General features: G+C 41.7%; 2 protein-coding genes and 1 long non-coding RNA gene across 4 annotated transcripts in view; 1 reads left to right on the forward strand and 2 right to left on the reverse strand.

Annotated features, from left to right (window-relative positions):
- LOC119852991 (extensin-like) overlaps positions 1-399 on the reverse strand; it is a 6,623-nt gene extending 6,224 nt beyond the window's left edge. Inside the window, exon 1 of the mRNA XM_038395216.1 lies at positions 393-399. Within this exon, the coding sequence (XP_038251144.1) occupies positions 393-399 (7 nt within the window). The remainder of the gene's footprint in view (positions 1-392) is intronic.
- Positions 400-2,682: 2,283 nt separating this feature from the next.
- On the reverse strand, positions 2,683-18,804 carry LOC119854048. 2 transcript variants are annotated; one of them, XR_005292326.2, is made up of 4 exons: positions 18,462-18,804; positions 15,826-16,240; positions 14,908-15,030; positions 2,683-3,158 (listed from the first exon to the last, which is right to left on the reverse strand). It is a non-coding gene; the product is annotated as an uncharacterized LOC119854048 (long non-coding RNA). The 2 variants fall into 2 exon arrangements; XR_005292325.2 differs by having other exon boundaries at positions 14,904-15,030.
- On the forward strand, positions 7,890-12,415 carry YPEL5 (yippee like 5). Its single transcript, XM_038397903.2, has 2 exons — positions 7,890-8,626; positions 10,789-12,415. The coding sequence occupies exons 1-2, from the start codon at positions 8,486-8,488 to the stop codon at positions 11,011-11,013; spliced, it is 366 nt and encodes a 121-aa protein (XP_038253831.1). The 5' UTR covers positions 7,890-8,485; the 3' UTR covers positions 11,014-12,415.
- Positions 18,805-19,248: the final 444 nt, after the last annotated feature.

Consider the following 19,248-nt stretch of genomic DNA (forward strand, 5'->3'; position numbering starts at 1 on the left):
ACTGGCATGATTTTTGATAGCTCTGCTGCTGCCTCCAGGGTTATGAATATCAGCAGAGAACTTGAACTACTATGAGAAGTCCATTGCAGCTGTTTGTCTCCCTGCATCTATATACAATGCTGGATTAGTTTATACTCTTCTGTTACTGGAATCTTGGCTTTTGTAACTGAAGGTCTAAACTTTTTTCAACAAAGGCATTAGTTTCTGCAGAATTAAAGCCTTAGTCTCTCTCATTCACTGGAGAGAGGCGTCCCACTCCCACCGGTGAGTGGATTTTTCAGACCCTATGTGTGCATGAGACAGTGAATAAATATACACCCATACCTCTTACATGGGATATGAAATCTGAAAAAAATAAAATTTTAGACCAATTATCTTGGGTGATATTGTACCTTCCATTTAGGGACACTGGATGCTAGTCTGGAAGGCACAAAGGCAACTTTTTGCCTCTGCTGTATGGTTTCAAGACATACTTGACTATACTCCAGACAAATTCCTTTGCAGGGCTCAGGATCAGTATGTATGAAAGGGCAGCCAGCCTTTGTCCACAGCAAAATATCCCCTCAATTTGTGTGTTCAGCACAAGTTAGTGCTAAACTGGTGCTTACCTGAAATTTTTCAGGGAAGCGTCTCAAGTCCAAATTCAGAGTTTTCCTAGGGTTTTCCTGCTCCTTGATAGCAATACAACTTGTCCAGGATACACAAGATCAAATCCGCTTTTTAAGGCCTTTTAGCCTTCATTTTGTAATTACTACTGTATTTCACCTTAATTTCTAGATTTATATATAACCTAAAGAACTGTGCATGAGGTAATCTTTAGAGCAGTTCAGCTAGTCCTCATTTACTTACTAATTAATTCTTAATTACATTAATTAGCAATTAATGTAATCCTGACTAACATTTTAAAAATCCACACACCTATCTTCCCCATTACAAATTTTAGCGTTATTGCAAGGATAAAGATCGGGAATACTTATCTGGGCTCTAGATTTTATAACTACTTGATAAAAATCCAATTATTTTAGTAAGGATTACATTAATTGCTAGTCGTAGATTTTTAGGGACCCTTATGGTTATCTAACCTGACCCCTTGCATAACAGGCCATAAAACCTCACCCAGTAATTTCAGCATGAAGTCCAAAACTTTTGTCTGAGTTACAGCATTTCTTCAAGAAAGACATCCTGTCTTGACCGAAACTTGGTGATGGAGAATTGCATCTCTAGGTAAATTGTTCTTTTGGTTTAATTACCCTTGCTGTTAAAACTGGGTGCCTTATTTCTAGTCTGAATTTGCTTAACTTTAGCTTCCAACTGTTTGTATATCATTTTGCCTTTTTTCTGTTATATTAAAAAGTAGTCAGTCAGAAATCTCTTCCCCGTGTAGGTACTTGTACAACATGAACAAATCACTTCTAAACCTTCTTTTGGATAAACTTAAATAGGTTCAGTTTCTAACTATAAGGTGTGTTTTCTAGAGCTCAGATCATTCTTGTAATTCTTTTCTGAGCCCTTTCCAATTATTCAACATCCTTAGATTCTGGAACATGGTGTCTGTCTCACTAATGCTGTGTGTAGAGGTCCCTACGCTAGCTGATATTTTCTGTTTATATTTCCAGGGATTACATTCGCCCTATTAGCTACAGCATTGCACTGGAGTTTCGTGTTTAGTTGGTTGTCTCCACCAAGTCCTTTTCAGTGTCTGTTGTCAGGATGCAATCTCCCATTTCTTTTTGTTCCAAGACTTGTTTTCCATAAAGCCATGTTGATTAGTATTTGTTATGCTACCATCTTGAATTCTTTACTGATTGCATCCTGTATCCACCTTTCCATGCTTTTGACCAGGATCAATGTCAGGTTAACAGGCCTGTAGCTTCCTAGGATATCCCATTTGCCCTTTTCAAAATATTGGCACAGCATTAGCTTTTTTTTTTTTTTTTTTTTTTTTTTTTTTTCCTTAAAGTCCTCTGGAACTTCCTCAGTATTGCAGGATATGTTCAGAGAGCTTGTTGGTCAATTATTTTAATGTTCTTGGATGCAAGTTATCCATTTTTGCAGACTTAAAAATATTTAACATTAATAGTTGCTCTTTTACATGGTCTTTAGGTACCATTAGACTAGAGCATTTCATTATCATTGTAAGATATGAATACCCCACCCAGCTTCTTTCTAAACAGAAGAAAAATATTTACTGAATACTTCTGCCTTTTCATGATGGTTTAGTCATTCTTGTTCAGTGTTAGGCCTATACCATTGCTGGGATTTCATTTGTTCCTATTATATTTAAAGAATTCCTTCTTGTTGACATTTTAAGCTTACTGGCTGTGGATTTTTTCACAGCTTCCTTTAGTTTGCTTTATCAATTGTCTTCATTTCCTTGAATACTGGCTTGTACTCTTTGCTATCAGCTTCACCATTTTTCCATTTGTTACAAAAATGTTAAACTTTTATTGCTGCTTTTACCTCCCTTCTTTTACCAAGTAAGATAAAACCATGCTAGAAAGGGATATCTTGCCACTTAAAATTCAACTGTAATGTTGAAATTGTTTTATCAAGTAGAGAGAGCTTTATTTACTGTTTAAAAGAAGCACAGTACGTGCTGACTGAAAAGGAGATGCAGAATCTAACACTGTCACCTTGAAGTTATATATACTTAAATACTGAATAAGGTTTTTGAGAAACATGTAATTCAAACAAAATTTTAATACATAAAACCTGTAGTAAAATAATTCTGTTAAGTAATAGGCTGCTTATTTCATTACCAAACAAACCACATTACCATACAAATTGGCAATACAAAGCAACAAGAAAATCACTGCCATTTACTTTAAAAGTTTGTTTTAGATGAGAATGGTTGAGAGATTTTGTGTTAATTTAGTTTTGTTTCATGACTGTGAAGCAAATTATTTCAGTTTAGGAGATAACCTCTAGAAACGGAAATCTGAAGTGGGAAAATATTTATCTTAAGATTCACCATATCAGATCAGACTAAGTGTCCAAGTTGGGTGTCCTGTCTCTGGTTGTCCAATGTATGATCTTCACAAGAAAACCAAACACCCTTCCTCACACACAATGAGTTTGGTGCATTATGTACAAGGCAGTAATAGGGGAGGAGAAGGAAGATATTCTCTTCTGATTCCTCTTGGTAACTGCTTCTTGACCTGAAACATAAAGAAAGCAGTACTTTAACTGAGCTTCTATAAACAAAAGTTGTTTGGTTGTAAAGCTTCTTTAAGAGAGAGAAATGGAAACAAGATAAATGATTCAGTAACAGTCCACTTTAAAACTTACTCCTCTGTTTGATACCGTGTTATCCTTCATTATTTGCTTTTGCTGTTTGGGTATCTTCTGTGCATACTTAATGGCTAACTTCCAATATCTTGGCAACATCAACACAACTAACTTACTTTAGTCCCTTTTTGCGGGTTAGGAGAATTGCTCAGCTGCTTCGGTGAGGGTGCCTAGAAATACCCAGGGTAGACACAAACATTTTAAGCTATCCATTTTTATTTAAATAGAAAATGTTTATATACAAGCTGTCTACTTCAAAAGCCTCTGGAAGGTGGGTTATGTGAAATAGCATCTGAAGCTTAACTACGCTATTATGTATGTGAAGCTATAGTGTTGCCAGGTTCTGCAACAGGCAGCAAAGTATTGCGGCCCAATCTGCTTTACTAGAGGAACTAAAGCATCCTGGATGATTTTTAGTATTGTGTGTAATAGTGAAGCATTACTACATGGTTGTATGTGACAAATTGTGACAAGCTTGGCACATAAAAAAATAAGTATTAAAGTGACTTTGAAAAATTAATCTGTAACCATCCTGCTGATTCACTGTATTATCTCTCTGTGGTAATACTAAGTGATGTATCTAAGTGTTGACTACGATGGATGAGTTTTATTGGAATGGCATGTCAGGGCTTCAGTAGAGAGAATACATTCTTAAATGGGGAGGGAGCATAGGGTTTTGAATACAAGAGCCACAATCATTACATCCTGAGGCTGTGGTTCGCAGATGTGAGTTACTGCTCTTCAGGCTTACTCAGTTAGTACATCTGATTGTACTTCCATTCTCTCCTGGTTCAGAGCACTTGAATATGTCCTGCTGTGCTCCTCTCCTGCCGTTGTCCGACTAACATATTGCAACAGAAGGAGGAAATGGCCAAAGGCAACTGTGTGTAGAGAGGCTATGCTGTGGAATAGCTGTTTTGCAGAAGACTGCAGCTGTGAAAATGTCTATTACAGTACTGAGTACTTTTCCAGGACTGTACTACAAGTGTTGGAGGGGCCCATTGTGATGACTCTTATTTGTATTACAGTAGGGCCCAGAGCCCTACTGTAATCAGATTGGGGCTTCACTGTATAAGGTACTGTATAAACACCAGTAAAAGGACAGTCTCTACCCTGAGGTAGTTTCTCTTGCACTGTCACAGCTTTGTTTGGCTTTGGAGACTGCCCCGGGCCCTGATCCTGCAAATAGTTATGATATTGCTAACTTTACAATTGTTAGTAGTACTGTTGAAATCAATAGAAAGAGAGACTAGTCCAGTGCTTAGTGCTTGATCTGCAACAGGCTTCCTGTGTGACCTTGGGCAAGTCACATATGTCTACACAGCAATAAAACACCCACAGCTGGTCTGGGTCAGATGACTCGAGCTGCAGAGCTATAACATTGCAGTGTAGACGTTTGGTCTTGGGTAATCCCTCTAAGTAAAGTTTATTCAAGATGTAAGGAAAGTGACATGGAGTCTGTTAATGAAGACAGCTCTACGCTGTTTCTTCCCCCCACTTGGTAGCTTAATAGCTTTGTTTACCAAATAAGTAAAAATGGACCTTCATTGTTTTTGTCTGAAGACCAGGCTAGTCAGAGAATCAAACATATGTTCCTTTGTCTAAGGCAGACCTGTTCACCAACACCCTAGTTTAAACACATTTTAAACATGCCTGGTTTAATCACACTTTAGTCATAATCCTAGCCTATATCCATAACTTTTCATACACGTGTATATGCATCATGCAAAAAATATTAATGATTAGTGAGTTATTAGTTTTCAAATGATACCACACAAAGCGTATTTTGTGCAAAAATTATTACAATGTGTAGGGTGTGAATACAGGGATTCTTAGGGTCACAATAGGCATTCACTGTTTTGGGACAGAACTGATCATATACTCCCACATTTGATCCGACTTGGCTAGAGACTAGTCAATTTCAAAAGACAAAAGTTGCAGCAGTATTAGATTTAGGATTCCTACAAGCAAAAATTTATTGTAAAATTAACTTTAGAGCTCCATCCAGCTCATATTGAAGACAATGGAGATTTTGGTAGTGACTTCAGTGGAAATTGGATTGGGCCCTTGCATACATTACCCAGTGTACTTTACCATCTCACAAATGCAGTATTGGCTGATCTGGATTTGGAGTCTGGAAACGAAGTTAAAACTCTATGAAAATGCACAGATCCCATTTTCAAAAGCAGTTTCTTGACTTGCATGCAACAGACTTAAGCGCACATTTAAACAAACAGGGCTCACATGCTTTGTACTACAAGGGCATTTTAGAGAAGAAGTTCTCAAACAGTAGTGACTGAAGCATTTGATAGACTGTGCAGTGCTGTCATATAGTGCTAGTTCTTTACTTCTGCTGCTAAATTGTATTAAAATACAGCTAAAAACGCATTTTTCCCTAATATTACTGTTCCATATAAATAATTGCTGTAGATCATATAATATATCAGTGGGCTGACCACTTCCTTCCATATTGATCATGTACTTAATGGGAGGTGAGGTGTCCTAGACAAACTTAGGTTACCTTCCATGCTATGAAAATGTTTGAGAACCCATGACTTTTTCTTTCCAGTTTTGTTAGGTAACTGCACACGCTATTTTCTTATTTTTAATATAGTAAACATGTATGGCTGGATAGTCATGGAAATTTTCTATTTAATGCTACCTTTCCCTGTTAGTTCCTTATTTTTAAGGAAGAAAGTGTATTTGCTTTTAAAACATAACTGCATCATTGATCAAAATGCAATAAAACAGTGTCAGCAGTTGTCTAATAACAAATCAGTATACAAGTGCAGTGAAGGGCATTTTTTCTTTTTTAATAAACAGATTTTTTGCAGGCTTCCAAGGAGATTTATAAATGCTAATGAGAAAATAACTTCAGTATTATGATAAATATCTTGACTTATTTATTTGTATTATCATAGCACCTAGGAGCTCTAGTTATGAACCAGGACCCCATTGTACTAGGTGCTGTACAAACACAGAACAAAAAAACAGTCCCTGCCTCAAATACGAGACGAGACAACAGAGGGATACAGACAGACCTATGGGGGAGTACAGAGAAACAGTGAGACAATATTGATCAGCATAAGTGGTCTATACCCTTTGATATGCTGTTTTACATTAAATTTTTTTTAATTTTAATTTCATAGAATAGAATACCATGGTTGGAAGGGACCTCAGGAGGTCATCTAGTCCAACCCACTGCTCAAAGTAGGACCAATCCCCAATTTTTGCCCCAGATCCCTAAATGGCCCCCTCAAGGATTGAACTCACAACCCTGGGTTTTTCAGGCCAATGCTCAAACCACTGAGCTATCCCTCCCCCCTATGAATTTACATGTACCAGAAGAGAATCTTAAAATCAAATAAATGCTTTATCTAGACTTGAAGTACTGATGCTTTTTCTTTGGACTTAAAACAAATACATCCTTGTGACTTTCTAAGGTTCAGGTAAACGTTTTATTTTTTGATAGGTCATGCATAGTACCTCTCGGTGAATAGAGTGAAAACCTCTACTTTAAGTTCTTACATCATCTTATTGGCGTGCCTTACAAGCTTAAACATTTTTCCCAGTTATCTTGGGTATCTGAAGTTGCTCTGCCATCTAACATTTCCTTACTAAACGAATAAAATAAAGACGCACTAAGTTAAAAGAAGTTTGCATGTTATTTTGAAGTTAATGAGATTTGTGGGCTCAGAGAGAGAGTTCCACTTTTGTAGGCCAGCTGCTGAGGAAAATGTGTCCTCCCATGCTCATGAATCCCACATGTCTGATAGTTCCTGAGTAATTGTGTGAAATCATGTTTGCATATCAGGAAAGCAGTTTTTCAGGTAATTTAGGCCAGTTTGTGGAGGACTTGGAATATCAAGATCAAGGCCTTGAATTTGACTTCTTCCCCTCTCCTCCTCCCATGGGTAGCAAATTTAGAGAGCAGAATATGATATGCTGTCCAGTACTCTGTGTGCTGAGTAGCTGCGTGTTCTCCACTGACTGAAGCTGTTGACCCTGATAAAGCTCCACTCATAGGTATGATAAATTGCAGTAATCGGGAGATAATGAATGCTTGTATCACTGTGGCCAAATCAGTCTGATAGTCAAGGGTGCAGTCTTCAGGCTACCCATAGATGGAAGATGGCACTTTCAGCAATTTGGTTATTTGAAGTATCAAGGAGTCCAGAAGGACCCCCCAAGGCTTAACTATCTTAATGATTGGAGGGCTGATTCTTTTGCTGGAGGAGGATGGTAAAGATGTGGCAAATCCTTTCAAGCATCTCCTTCCCCCTGCCAGCATAACCTCAATCTTGCCTGAATTCAGCTTAGGCCTACTATGTTAAACACCAAGGCTACCTATGTTAAACACTGTTAATGCACACATCCTTGCATTGGCACCATCTTAGTCCTCCCTGAAGTGTCTCAGGCAACTGACTGGGTGAGATTTTCATACCTAGTGCATAGACAGTTGAGTTATCGAATCAGTTGAATTGGCCATGTATCAAGTCTGATCGAACTCAGAGAAATGCTTTTTTATAATGGAAGTGTCAAATACCTTTACTAACATGATGGTGTAGCTATGAAACACAAATGTCACTGTGATGGTCACCTTTTAAAAACAAACTCTTATTTTTATTCTACTAAAAATCTGAAGGAAATGAGATTAAAAAATCTGGTCTTAAAATTAAGGGTTAAGGATTCAGCTCGAGCACATACAAGCAAGGAAATTAAGACCTGAGGTTGCTCTGGGTTTCTGTGCTTCTCCCCACCCCCTTCAAATATTGTGTGGGGGTGTAAGCTGCATGATGTTGATTAAAGTCAAAGGGAGAGATTTAGTTAAAAGCTTCCCACCACTTGGAATCTTTAGAGTTCTGATCTGCCAGCTGTATATTTACTGGTTTCTTCATAATGCATTCCTGAAAATTATAATGTTTTGCTGGGACAAAGAAGAAAATTTAGGAGAGAGCCTCCTGATTTTGGTTAGGTTCTTAGTCGCTATTTCCCTCAGGGTTAAGGAATAAAGGATGAACACAAAATGTAAATTCAGTATTTTATAGATCATAAAGAGTTTGTATATTTGTCAGCTGAATTGCCCTGCAATGTGTTCTGGCCATATGTCAGAGGAAGTCTTATGTGAATTTGCTGTATGGATGAAATATCTCTGTTTGCTTTCAGGTCTTGAGTCTAAATTTAAGAACTTATAAAAATGGGCAGAATTTTCTTGGACCATATTGGTGGCACTCGTCTGTTCTCCTGTGCAAACTGTGATACAATCCTGACCAACCGCTCTGAGCTCATATCAACTCGCTTTACAGGGGCCACAGGGAGAGCCTTCCTTTTTAATAAGGTTGGTAAGAAATTAGATGCTGAGAGTGATCTTCTTTTGAAAATCAAGTTTTTGGGGGGCTAAGACTCTATCATCATGTTAACTGTTAAACCTTCTTGGATTCAGTTGACATCCTGCTGTTGTGATTTTTTTGTTGAAAGGGTGTTGTGTTTTTTGTGTTTTCCTTTCTAACTTGCTCTTTAGGTCATCGAAATTTCACCATAAACTGCCTAAACTATTGTAGTTAGTGCTTAAAAGGCTACAGGGAGGATTGTGAATTTAGTATCTTGCCAAAGTACATGCAGTTAAACTCAAAGTATTCTGAATTCTATAATGTAAAGTTCAGATTCATTGTAATAATACTTTTACGCAGGGTTCGAAAGAGATTTACATTCATTTTTTGTCTAATCTATTCCAGATTTTTATACTGTGCCTATTGTTATATCTTTAAACTTCACAACACCATTGCAAGTGTGTAGATAAATACTGTCACCATTTTACAATGATGTACAGGTTGGTATCTTGGTACAGGTATAGTGATATACAAATTGGTACAGGTATAGTGATGTACAAGTTGGTATCTTGACTAAGGGCATGTCTACACTGTCTGCCGGATTGGCGGGCAGCAATCGATCCAGCAGGAGTCGATTTATCGCGTCTAGTCTAGACTCGATAAATCAACCCCCAAGTGCTTTCCTGTGGACTCCTGTACTCCTCCACCACAAGAGGTGCAGGTGGAGTGACAGGGGAGCGACAGCAGTCGATTCACTACAGTGAAGACACCACAGTAAGTCAATCTAAGTACGTCAACTTCAACTATGTTGTTCATGTAGCTTGAGTTGCATAACTTAGATCGATTTCCACCCTCTCCCTCCCCTCCCCCCCCACTGTAGACCAGGGCTAAGATTGGTAGAGTTGGGAATGAGATTAGAATGGGGGGGTGGGATATTTATGTAGAGACCAGATTTTTTTAGGCTGACTCTGGCTTAGCAGAGATTTTCTGTGCTTTCTCAACAAATATGGCCAGGTAATCAGGGATGTATTTTCTTGAAATTGGCCATCAGCAATCAGAGCTTGGTAACACTTTTTTTTTTTTTTGTCAGCATAGTCCTCCCAGGTACAGGCAGAAGTGTCTTCCGTTAGTTATGCGTGGTTTCAGAAAGCACTGCTGTGGTATGTGTTGAGTTCTGTCAGTAACACATATATATGCAAGTCTTCTTCCGTATACTGCACATGTATAAGGAAAGACGGCAGTAAATCTGTCCTCATACTAGTCCAAAAAGTGTTGCATCTTTGGGTTCAAATTCTGTTTGAGAAACAGTGAGTTGATGTGTTGGCTAAGGCTTTGATTGTTGTTCTCTGCAACCCCAACTTGCATCACTGTAAAGTTTCAGATTATTTAAATGGAATCTCCATTACAGTTGCCATAGACATAGTTACTTTTTTCAGCAAATTATTTACACTATTTCCACATGTTTAGTTACCTAAACAAGTTACAGGTGGATTTTTTTAACTGCTAGGATTAAGAAAGGGAAGGCATGCATTTGTACCAACCCTAAAAGGCATACACACTGGTCAGCTCACTCAGTTTATCTTTCTCAAGAGGTGGGATTTTCAAAAGTACCAAAGGGATTTAAGAGCACAAGTCCCATTGACTTTTGTTGACAGTCAATGGGATTTATACTCCTAAATCTCATCTTAATTTTTTTCCTGAAAAGTTTTTAACTCTAATATTCCAGTGACTAAATTGACTGATCCATTCCTGTCACCACACCCATTGCTAATATTGGTATCAAGAAATTGCTTCTGACATCAAGGGGTTACTAAACTGTCGCATTGTGAGTAGCTTTATCTAATTGCTATGCCTTAGTTGGGCAAACTAAATACTTTGTACTTGTGCTTTTTTTGTAGCAGGATCTCGCTGTGCTTGACAAACTATGTAGGCTCAGAACACCCTTGTGAGGTAGATCCTTGAAAGCTCTGCCCGCACAGGCAGCAGAACTTTGATAGTTGCATCTGTTACGTTTCAGCTCCCAATATGCACAGTGCCACAGGCTCTTCACTTACAAGTTTTGTACTTTGACAGAGGTGCCTTGGATTTCCTAGCAACTGGAATATGGCTTTAAGAGTTTTGCCTTCGATAGGCTTAACCCTTCTCCTTGTCCCCTTTATATTTTTCTCAGGTGGTAAATCTGCAATATAGTGAAGTTCAAGATCGGGTCATGCTCACTGGCCGCCACATGGTTCGAGATGTGAGCTGCAAGAACTGCAACAGCAAACTGGGTTGGATCTATGAATTCGCCACTGAAGACAGCCAGCGCTACAAGGAAGGCCGTGTTATCCTGGAAAGAGCTTTGGTCCGAGAGAGTGAGGGATTTGAAGAGCATGTTCCGTCCGATAATTCCTGAAGAGACTTCAGCCTCTTTCCTGGTTTTCTTCAGTGAAACTCAAAAAATAAAAAATAAAAAAAAAAAAATTCTACTTATATACACTGTCACCTTCACATCAGAGTTGGATTCATTGAACTATGGACTGGGAAAGATTGTGAGAGTATTTCAGATGGAAACTTCCTTTCTTTATTCCTTTAATTTTTACTTTTCTCCAAACAGGTGTTTGTAGAGAATGTTGAACAGATGCTGTAATTTTTTTCTCCTTTGTGTTTACATCTCTTAGATCTGAGATTGTATCTGCAGCTAACAGTGGGCTGAAATGAAAATAATCCAGTTATGTCTTTTTGTTAGAGAAATCAGTGGTTTTTAGTTCATATAAACTGATGCATCAATAGAAAATTATTTTATGTCCAAAGGTGTTTTTTTAATTTACTTTCCAATTTTTGACCTAAGTTTTTAACTTTTTTTTACCCAGTCATTTCACCAGATATACTAGTTTAAGAAAAGACATCTGAATTTGTGATGAGTGAGTGCAAAAGGTTCAGTGTTGGTACGGCTTGTGCTGGCCATTGTGCCATATTCTTGTTGAGGTTGATCGGTAGCACAGAGCCCATTTTTTCTTGTCATTCTTGACCCAAAGATGTCACCAGTGTTCATTTATTAGTAAAGTCCCTTTTACCATGTAACTGCTGATTGGAAGCTATTTTTGAAATAGGGCAAAACTGCTTGGCTTTTTTTCTTTTAACTGATGTAATTTATAAGCATAGTAATAATCTAAAGTAATTGTCTGTTTAGTCTTGTGTTGCTTTAAAAATCAGAAGCTGTTTGTAATGATGGGGTTTACTGAGTAACTACTGTTACGGTAGTGAATGTGGTTTTTTCCTTTTCATCTCTTTATTAACCTCATTAAGTAGACAAAACTATTGCAAATCTTAATTCTTATTCATATGGTTTTCTTTTTTTAACCCAAGACTTTGTGTTTTAAACACAGCTACAGGGTAGGAGGAGGAGAATGCTAGCATGTGCATTCATGCGTACAGCGTACAATCAGCAACTTTTTTAAACAGCTTGTTTTCAAATGCTGCTTCTGGTATTTAAACTTGTATCTCTCTCTCAAAATTTTGTTGCATCTTTCTATTGTGATGTTACACCTTTTTTGTCTTTCTGACCAGCAGAACAGGCTTGCCTGGTTGTAATTACTGACTTGATTCCTGCTTCCTTCCTGTAGAAGTCAACTATTTTAAGATATTGAAATCTTACTTATCTCTTGGCAAAAATGTTCTCCATTACCTTTTTTAAGGGTGCCCAAACATTGTGACTTGGAACCACACTGATAACTTGCTAAGAGCCCAATGGTTGCACCTAATTTGAATGTTAGTTATGTATTGTTCTTTATCAGAAATAAATATGCATAGATATAGCTTCTGCCTGAACTTATATTTTTTGTTAACCAGCAACTAATATTTGTTTAACTCCACTAACAAGCAATGTAAACAAAACAAGGCATCCATAGGCCCTATCTCTGTATCTGAAACAGCAGACGGATGAGTGGCGGGGTAATAGTCCAGAGGGTTTCTTTGGACATTGGGCTGTGCTTTGGCCACCCCATGGCTTAAATCTGTCACCTATTAACTGAAAAATAGCTTTACTATAGAACTATGTCACTTAGAGGGAACACAATGTAGATTCACATACCAGAACTCTTTGAATCAAGGTACATAAACAATAGTGTAACTTGTGCCTCAAGTGAGCCAGCTCTTCATGAACTTGAAAATCAGCATTGGAGTGATTCTCTGCAGTACTGTGTCCTTTTAGTGTTACAGTATGTGTTTCTGAATTGTCTCCCACCAGTGTGGTGGTTTTACCTTTTGATTATTTGCAAAATTCAGTGCTTATAGGATCAGTCAATTGAGCAAATGATTGCAGTTCCACAATATAAGATAACAAGAAATGGTTCAACCTCTCATGTTGTCTGAGCAAGTGGCAATAAGAGCACAGCCAAGGAATACTCATGGTTTAGCACGGTGGTTCTCAATGCAGCACAATCAGCACACATCTATGGCCCATGTGACATCCTCCGGGCAGTAACTAGGATGGAGTGGGAGGAGCACTGGCCCAGGATGCAGAGCTGGCCAGGGGGGAGGGGAATGGGACAGTGCAGGATCAGGCCCAGCATCAGCCCCTGGCATGATCAGGCCTAGCAGCAGCAGTACCTCCCAGCAGCATTGGGAGGAGGCCAGGGTGCTCAGCACCCCACTGTGCAGGATTGCGGGTCCAGTTACCCCAGCTGGAGCAGGCTCCCTGGCCCTAGGACCCTGGTGGGCAGGGCATGCTGTATCGCTGAGGTACGAAACTAATGAGCACGGGGAGGTGGTGCAGGGACTAGGGCTGCAGGATGCAGCCTATGCATGGGGAACAGATTCTACATGGGAGGACTGGTAGCTGGGGGCAGTCCCTAGATGGAGGGGTTGAATGCTGTGAGGGTAGTCCTTAGGGGTGCTGGGTGAGGTTGCTGGGGGGGCATACCTAGGTGGGGGATTGGGGGCAGTCCTAAATTGGGGTTGCATGCTGCACTGGGCAGGGCTCCCCATCTTCACAGGCAGCCTCTGCAGCCATGCTCTCGAGGTACTCAGTCCAGTCGCAGCACAGAAGTGATGGTGGCAATTCACCATAGCGTGCCACCATGACAAATTTTTTTCAATGTTTTGATATTTTTTGCTAATTTAAAATGCTTTTGGTAGACATTTGCCAGTGTTGAAGTGAAAAGTACTATATCCATTTGAATCCAGCCTTCACACTGTGGAGTGCAAAGATGAATATACTCGTACGCAAAAGCTCAGATGATAACGCTTCCCTCAAATGGCTAAATTACAGTTCATATTGGTTGGCTCTTAACTTTCTAGGCCAGTGAAATTTGGAATGTGTTTTAGAGAGAGAGGATGCATATTTGTTACCTCCAGGCATGGATGATTGCAATGTTCTATACAGTAGGTAGGGCTGACACCAAAGAGGCATTCGCTACTAACAGGGAAACTTGAGACCACCTCAGCCTGATGATTCCTATGCTGCACTGGCTCCCAGTCCAGTGTAGGATCCCATTCAAGGCCACAAATGTACCGGGTCTCTCTCCTGTTGGGTGATTTACCACAATTGCTGTGATTCTCAGGGATACCAGGAAATAAGTGTGTTTGCTGCTCTGAAACTTTCAGCAGCTGGCCTATGCCTTTTGGCTCTCAAACACAGTGTGCTGCTTCAGCCCTGAATGAGAAAGCAACTACAAAGAGGAAGTGATTAGCTAGTCGTTAAGTAGGATCCCCAGGGGTGCTCCATTCTAGGTGTGCTTGAGCCACCTGTACCTTTGATTTGGAGATTTCTCATAGTGGTGTCCATTCACCCCGTGCATGCGTTTTACTCAGTCTTGTGCCTTGTGCCATTGTTATATAGCACTGCATGGGCAAACTACCCTCAGTTCTTTTTCAGCTGCCTCAGTCATTAAGATCTCTAGAAATTTGCCCAGGATTGACAACTTCACCTCCGTTTTCTTTTGATGCTCCACCATTTCATGGTGAATTGGATGAAGAGGATTCTGATAACTTTGCCTTGGTCTCCCAAATATCAGTACAGGGCTCTCCTACTTATTCTAAAAAGGAGTACTTGTGGCACCTTAGAGACTAACAAATTTATTTGAGCATAAGCTTTCGTGAGCTACAACTCACTCTAAATTTGTTAGTCTCTAAGGTGCCACAAGTACTCCTTTTCTTTTTGTGAATACAGACTAACACGGCTGCTACTCTGAAACCTACTTATTCTATAGACTAGAGGCCCCTTTCCAGGAGTCATCCTAATACTTCTGACCTGGCCCAGATAAACATGGTTTCCTTAGCTGATACAGCTGGCTGTTTACTCACTCACTGATCATTCTGCAGGCCACTCCATGTCGACTCTCCCAGGAAGGCAGGAAGATTCTTCACCCCAATCTCAGAGTTCTTCATCCCAAAGCGTGTCTGGTCAATGGCTCACGGGATGAGAAACAACCTGCCCAGAAGAGTAAAAAGAATATTGTTACACAGCAGAAAATGGTCTGTTCTTCTTCGAGTGATTGCTCATGTCAATTCCAATCTGGCGTGCGTGCGCTCCCTGCATAGCAGTGGGAAAATTTTTCCCCTCGCAGTATCTGTTGGATTGGCCTGGATGCCCCCTAGGGTCATGCCTTCATGACACTCAATATAGGGCCCTGCTGACCCACCACTCACTCCCCTAGGTTTAAAGCCTGCGAGGACTGTGGCAAGTCTATGCCCAGGAGTGAAACCGCATGCTTTGTGTCAAATGTTTGGGGGAGAGCCACCTGAAGGAGTGCTGCAGGATCTGCAGGTAGTTTTGCCAGAGAACCCTTAAAGACTGGGAGTAGCACTTTAAGATCTTCCTGATGGAGGCCACGCGTGGTCCACAATTGGACCCTGGCTCGGCAGAGCCGACTCAAAGCACCTCCTCCTTGATGTGAAGTGCACCGGCGGCACGCAAGCTGGTGCCAAGAAGGACTCCTCTACAGACCCTCGGCACCACCACAGCTCTGCCGGCAAGATACAGGCCATACGGAGACTCCAGTCTCAATCTCCAGTGCCCCGAAGGAAAAGGAGGCTGGAGAGGGTCTGTTCTTGCTCAGCCAAACCTAAAGAGCCTGCTGCCGTGAGACCCGAGTCAGGCCACACCACTGCCCCACTGCCTACCAGGATCGTGTTGACTCCTCCTGCTCCCACAGAGGTTCAGTCAACACCGGACCCCCCCACTTTCTGGCCTTATACAGCCGAGAGCTGCAGCTGCCCTCCATACCAGAGGTGTTTGAGCTGCTCAGGACTTGCTGGAGCTCACGCTGCCATCTTCCTCCGTAAGGTGTGACAAGTCTCTGGTGCAGATTCGTCCACCGGTACCATCGAGGGGCAAGCCAGCAATGATGGTGTGGCACTCCCCATCGCCTGTGCATCATTCCCCAGCACGGACCGCCCACGCAGGGGACCTACACTGGTCCCCCAGTCCACAGCGCCGATCACCAGCACCTATGAGCACTACTCCTCCATGGTCCTCCTATTCGGAGTCATCGGAGGCAGACTTGTATCCTCCAGCAAAAGCAGGAGGTCCAGGTCCCCGTGTGACCACTTCAGGTTTCCAGGGGCTAAGTCCTCACTTTGGGGAAATAGTCAGCCCTCCTGGACAGAAAACCACAATGTGGTGTTTTTCTAACTGCACCCTGCAAAGGTGAGAACAGAGAGGAGAAGTCATTGTGTCTTGTGTTCATTTACAAAAAAATTAAATCCTGGCAAGAGAAAATAACTGTTTTTTGTTTGTTCAGTGAGCTACTCTTACTTACTGCTGCCCTGTGATGGAGCTCACCCAGAAATATGCTCTGAATCCCTCTTGGGTTCCAGGTGCCATATTCATTTGGGGGTGTATTATTTATAATTGGTACAGCTCTGAGGTATGGCAGGGTTGGATTAACCTTTTGTGGGCCCCTATGTAGTCAGTGTGGGCCTGGTGTGGCAGTGCCATTTGGTGCAATAGTATACCCGGTACTGAATCTGAGACATTTTTCATTTTGATCACACACCTCTACATGACTATATGCATTGCCATACACAGCTCCCTCAGCCCCCACCTTTTCTCATTGAGTTGTACACCCATGTGTGTATACCAGTGTCCACAGTGAGCAGAACTTCCAGAGTGATCAGGGAAACTCTCCACAGATTTATCTCCTTCCTCATTCAGACCTTCTATAGCCATGTCTCCAGTACCACCCTATGTCACCAGTTACCGTATGTGGTCTTAGTCTCAGCTCAAAGTTTCAAAGTCAGTAGATCAATTCTGACAGATTCCCTCCCTCTGCTCCCATCTATATGCTAGTCTACTACCTGATCACCACTACCTCTCCCCATACTTTTTTCCTTTCTACTTTGGACATGCCCCCCAAACAGCTGGGACTATTCTCCCGCTGCAAGCCTGACGTGCTTCCTCTTTCTTGGCTCCCCTTGACATTTCTTTCCTACTGGTGACCTCTGTTCCTTGAGGTTAACTCCAGTTTCTTTATCTGCTCTAGCTTAATGGCCCTAGGAGTCGCAGAGCCACCTGCAGCTTCTCTGGCTATAGCCATGGGGCCAATTGCCAAAGGCCAGCCTTAGATAGCTACAGCTACTAGTCAAGGGAGGGGTGGCTATTCCAAGGCTGAGCATGCTTGAACCTTGCAATGGTGGCACAAGGGACTCTAAATCCTCAGCGCTGGCCCTAGGCAGCTGCAGACTCTGGAGTTAATGCACTTCCCTCCTCTAGACCATGGCTTTAAGTACCTCAGATGCCCATCACCTGCAGCAGAGGCCATCAATTCCCACGCACCCCTCAGCTAGCACATAGTCGTGCAGAAAGTGCAGCCTGAATGATTTTGGAGGCTGGGGTGCCAGGAGTTCCCCATCCCTGAGCAGCAGCTCTGCAACAAGCTCACATGGACCCCCCTCCGCTGTGGGACCAGGACCCTGTGAAGACAGTGGAGCTACCCTGTGTATAACCAGTTCTGTCCAAAGCCTCTTGAAGTGAGTGGAAGTCTTTTCGTGGTCTTTAATGGGCTGTGTATAGAAGCAAAGGACCCCATTCTAGACTCTAGGAGCAAAGTGTATTCTATGGTGCACTGGTTTACTATTGTAACAGGAAGGTCTCACATTACCTAGTGAATAAGCAACACCTCCTACAGCCCCTAACTTTTTCTGAGAGGCTTCCCTCCCAATTATTAAATGTAAACCTGCTTTGCTTACAAGGGCTGAAAATATCAGGTAGTATGGTTACAAAAGCAAGGCACTTCTGAATTCAGTAAGAATTTTGGATGTGCACAGAACACGGACAGGACTGGTTCGCGCATGGTTTTAGAACTGCAGTAAAGTGGAACAATTTTCAGTTTGTGTGATTGGAGGATATCTGGATCCATATTATAAGTCTATCCTACATAAATGAGGAAAAGCTGAGGTGTCTTTATTATTCTTTTATTCCACTCTTCGTTTCTATGGGGAATTTGCCAATGTAATATTACTGTCTTCCTTTTAAACAAACAAAACGAAAAAAACCATGGTAATAGCTGTTGAAAATAGCAATTCCAGTCCTAGTTAGCATGAGGAAGACCCCAGCATTTGTTGCTCAATTTTATCCTACTTTTTCTACAGCAAATTACAGTGGATCAGCAGATTTGATTTGGAAAAATGAAATAACAGCTGCCCAAATTGAGCTTGAGCACTCCTGCATTTTGAGGGTGTTCAAATCTGGAAGGCAGGTGCTAGATTCCCTTTCTGAATCTTAGGTTCATCTGGAAAGGAAAAGTCAATTTCTACTTTCACTGCTCAGAAGTGGAAATCCTCTTGTACTGTATCTGAAGCTGCCTGGGTCCTCCTCCCCTCCCTTACTTTTCATTTTAACGTCTGGTGAGATCCACATACCTCCTTGACAGATTTCAGAGTAGCAGCCGTGTTAGTCTGTATTTGCAAAAAGAACAGGAGGACTTGTGGCACCTTAGAGACTAACAAATTTAGTTGAGCATAAGCCTCCCTTGCTAGGCTTCAGATAGAGAGGTGCACTGTCCATTTAGTCCACCCACTTCCTTCTTTGGAGGCTGCCAGGCGAGGTCACACCAGCATCCCTAATTCGGTCTGGGGAAGTCTTCTGAGGGTAATATCTGGGCCAAAGCCTTCTACTCCTTGTTCCCTATTCACAGTGCCACTCCCTTCTAGCAGCCAGCTCTCAATACACAGCAAGCTGCGGTGCATGGGATCTCACCACTACCCCCAGTCCCTACCCTTCCCTTTCCTGTTGCTCGCAGCCAAAGGAATGCTGGGAAATATAGTTCCTTCCCTGCTCCAGGGCCAGCACTATAGGCAGAGAGCTGGCCAAGAAACTACAGTTCCCAGGGCCCCATGGGTTCTCAGCTCCCAGGCTGGATCCCTGCAGCTCTGAAGCTCCATTTCTGCAGCGCTGTGGAGGGGGGGGAGGAAGTGAGTGGTGTTGGGCTCCCTTCTGAGCTCCAACCCGGCGCTCTGGTGCCATGGTAAATCCAGTACTGAGGCACTGTTGTTATATAGGGAACCTATGTCATGTAACCAAGGTTGCTGATTGGTCTAGTCTTCACAACAACCGCAGGTCTTGAAGCAGTTCATGACCTCACCCCTCTCCCCCATCCTGTCACACAGGGGTTCCCGGGGGAGAAGACACATACCCTAACCGTGCCTA

This window comes from Dermochelys coriacea, chromosome 3 (genome assembly GCF_009764565.3).
Source record: "Dermochelys coriacea isolate rDerCor1 chromosome 3, rDerCor1.pri.v4, whole genome shotgun sequence".
Classification (NCBI taxonomy): Eukaryota; Metazoa; Chordata; order Testudines; family Dermochelyidae; genus Dermochelys; species Dermochelys coriacea.